The sequence below is a fragment of the Triticum aestivum genome, chromosome 2A, assembly GCF_018294505.1.
Source record: "Triticum aestivum cultivar Chinese Spring chromosome 2A, IWGSC CS RefSeq v2.1, whole genome shotgun sequence".
Lineage (NCBI taxonomy): Eukaryota > Viridiplantae > Streptophyta > Magnoliopsida > Poales > Poaceae > Triticum > Triticum aestivum.
The window spans coordinates 14,947,698-14,951,664 of record NC_057797.1 but is presented as its reverse complement, the minus strand read 5'-3'; the positions used below and the strand labels follow the sequence as shown (position 1 = coordinate 14,951,664).

The window sequence follows — 3,967 nt, the reverse complement described above, 5'->3', positions numbered from 1 at the left end:
AAGTACCACTGCAACTTCGACCTGTACCAGTCGCCGGTGGCCAACTGGCGCGACACGCTCTACCTCCGCATGGCCCCCGACCAGCCCGACGCCGGCGACCTGCCGGACAGCTGCCGGTAAGTGCCCCGCAGCTTACCTGACTGTAATTCCTCCTAGTACATGGTGATTTTGCAATAAACTGAGCACCGGAGTGCTCTGCTGGTTAACTGCCTAATTTACAAATTGAGCTTGATTAGATGCTCAATAGTCAATTGTGTGATTGTTGCTTGTGCTTAGAATTCACGGGATCGATCTTCTGTTGTGCAATTGCTTATGCCAATAATTAATTATGCATTTGAGTGTGCTTGAGAGAAATATGTACCAAATCCCCATGAACCACCACAAAAGGCTTTTGCCCCGCTTTATACATATAGTCTAGATAAAGCCACAACCACAATACAACCACAACCGATACCAGATCCATTCTTCTTTATTATCACAAAATATTAGGGGCATATCTAGTGCAACCACACACAAAATGGGAACAAAAGGAAGCCTTGAAAGTTTTACCTCAACTTCTCAACTAGTATTTCAAACTACTCTGTATATGTGCAAATAGATAAATGACTTTCAGTTTGATACCAAATCAACGCGATGCTCAATTGAATTTGTAGCATAAATTTTCATTTAGATGTTTTTTTCTAACAAACATGTAAACTAATTTATACTCCCTCCGTTCATAAATACTCTCTCCATTCCTAAATGTAATGCGCATAGATAGAAGCCCACATACCAATGCATATGCTGGCGATATATTTTGAACGAGAAAGCCCCAATCGATTTGCTCCAGGTTCCATGTGCCCAACGCGTCAGTAGATTAGAAAATTAGAGGGAAACTACGGCACGCTCCCGCCATCTGGTTCTGTCCCATCTGATTTGTACGAGAGCAAATAAACAAAGGAGGGAGGCTATGCGTTTGATGGGTTGGTGGAGGGCTAATTTCGTCCAGAATTGGATTGAACTCAAACTACCCACTACGATATGGAATTTCCCTAGAAAACTAATGCGCACTATATTTAGGAATGGAGGGAGTATAAGCCTTTCTAAAGATTCCAATGCGGACTACATACGGAGCAAAATGGGTGAATCTGCACTTTAAAATAGGTCAATATACATCCATAGGAAGTCCGTATTGAAATCTTTAAAAGGTCTTATATTTAGAAACGGAGGGAGTACACACAGTTCTGTTCTGATAGGCTGATCATTTATACCAAATCAACCCAATGTTGATAGTACTCATTTTGTCCTACTGCTAACCCAACAAATGCCGCAGTTTTGGAATTGAAGTGGGAAGGGAACCACCATACTGATGGTAACATGCTTTTCATGGTGGGAATGTAACCAGTTTACATGTTCTGTTAATGCTTAAGAATGGGACTGTGTTTTTCTAATTGAAATGAAATTTCTTGTTGAACCATAGTAAGTTGATGAGATTTAATGATTTACTATTCATTATTTATTTTCTGCTTTCCTGATGATAGACTATGTACAATATGTATTTTTTTTCTTCCCACAAATAGATCCCAGTTGCTCTCTTTCTCTGCATTATTCTGACAGGAACGATTTACAGTTAGTAGTAACGTTATAATTTATACCTATATGGAGGATATATTGTTGGTATAAGTTCTTCCTTCGTTATTGACAAAATGACAAGGGCTAAATTCTGTAGTCAAATTACTTTCTATAGGTCTTTCTTTGTGAATATTCAGGAAAGGTTACTTAAATCACATGTTCTAAAAAACACTCAGCTCTAACATGTTGATTCACAGCGATGCTCTGTTTGAATACGCCGAACAAGTGAAGAATTTGGGGAGCACTTTATTCGAGCTGCTCTCAGAAGCTCTTGGGCTCAAACCGAGCTACTTAACTGATATAGAGTGCAACCAAGGACAGATCATACTCTGCCATTATTATCCTCCGTGCCCACAGCCTGAACTCGCCATCGGGACAAGCCGGCATTCAGACTCTGGCTTCCTCACCATACTTCTCCAAGACGAAATCGGTGGCCTCCAGATCCTCCACGAGGACCAGTGGGTAGACGTCACGCCAACACCTGGAGCATTCATCGTGAACATCGGCGATCTCTTACAGGTACACTGTGCACATTCCAAGCAGAATTATTCGTTCAAGGCGAGCATTGATCAATCACTCGTGGTAGTGTTGAACTGATAGTTTTGTTCAAAATGTCCAGCTGATCTCCAACGACGGGTTCAGGAGCGTGGAGCATAGGGTGGTGGCGAAGAACGCCACGCCAAGGGTCTCAATCGCGTGCTTCTTCAGCACGCATTTCCACCCTGCCTCTACGAGAATGTATGGTCCGATCAAGGAGCTGCTGTCCGATGAGAATCCACCGTTGTACAGGGAGACCCTCGTCAGAGATTACATCAAACATTACTACTCCATCGGGTTAGATGCGAAAACTGCTATCTCTGATTTCCGGTTGTGAATTGTGAAGGAGAGCCTGTGTCCTGATGGTATACTATAGACTGTATCAATGTACCTGGAACATTGATAAGTTGAGCAGTTTGTAATGATAAATAAGTGACAGTAAAATGGAAGTACAAGTGCCATTATATTGTATACATGTGGTACAGGAGTGATTATATTGTGTGCATGTGGTACAGGAGTGATTATATTGTGTACATGTGGCACAGAAGGGCACTAGTTTGGTGCCCTGATGCATATTACTGGAACAGAAAAGTGTACTGCAAAATCTTCATGAAACTCTCCTCAATTATGCTTCATGTCTGATCCTGTAAAAACAGAGTGTTGATCTACTACATGGCCTGTGGAGCACCAGGTTGAGGCTACACATTGGCCATGCCCCTAATGCCGTTGGTGGTGGCGTGTATCATCTGTGAAGGTGAGAAAATACCCATATTTGCTATAAATCATCTGTGAAGGTGAGAAAATAACGATATCTGCCACGAGCCTCAACATTCATTGGACCACATACATCTGTATGTATGATTTCCAACAAATCTGTTGCTCTCTCCATAGTACCGGAGAACGGCGTTTTAGTCATCTTGCCCATGAGGCACGGTTCGCAAGTGCCAAGTGATTCATAATCAAGTGACTCCAAAAGTCCATCAGTATGGAGTTTCTTCATGCGCTTTATACCGATATGACCTAAACGGCAGTGCCACAAATAAGTTGCACTATCATTATCAACTCTGCATCTTTTGGCTTCAACACTATGAATATGTGTATCACTACTATCGAGGTTCATCAAAAATAGACCACTCTTCAAGGGTGCATGACCATAAAAGATATTACTCATATAAATAGAACAACCATTATTCTCTGATTTAAATGAATAACCGTCTCGCATCAAACAAGATCCAGATATAATGTTCATGCTCAACGCTGGCACCAAATAACAATTATTTAGGTCTAATACTAATCCCGAAAGTAGATGTAGAGGTAGCGTGCCGACTGCGATCACATCGACTTTGGAACCGTTTCCCACGCGCATCGTCACCTCGTCCTTTGCCAGTGTTCGCTTAATCCGTAGTCCCTGTTTCGAGTTGCAAATATTAGCAACAGAACCAGTATCAAATACCCAGGTGCTACTGCGAGCTCTAGTAAGGTACACATCAATAACATGTATATCACATATAGCCTTCCGCGGGCCTGAATCCTGGCCCATGGTAGGGTTTCTAAGTCGTATTCACGCTGTGGGTGCCCAGTAGTTGGCATTTTTTTGTTTTTTTTGTTTTTTTTTGTTTTTTTTTGTTTCTACTTACAACAAAATACTTATTGTTGCTATATTTAATTTTTTTCCAGTCTTTTTGTTTTGTTTTCTGCATTATTTATTTTCTTTTGTTTCTTGCTTTATTTTTAAATCTTTTTGCTTTCTGTTAGTGCCATTAGTTTTAAAATTTGAATAGTTTAAATTTGGGTGAATCACTAGTTTATGAATAACTTT

General features: G+C 40.9%; 1 protein-coding gene across 1 annotated transcript; it reads left to right on the top strand.

The window, feature by feature from the left end:
- On the top strand, window positions 1-2,653 carry LOC123186994 (1-aminocyclopropane-1-carboxylate oxidase homolog 1; the record flags this gene model as incomplete). The annotated part of the gene is given in 3 exon segments (XM_044598738.1): window positions 1-116; window positions 1,809-2,130; window positions 2,231-2,653. Coding segments are annotated over 3 exon segments (693 nt in total), but the record flags the coding sequence as incomplete, so codon positions are not given.
- Between the last annotated feature and the right edge of the window lie 1,314 nt (window positions 2,654-3,967).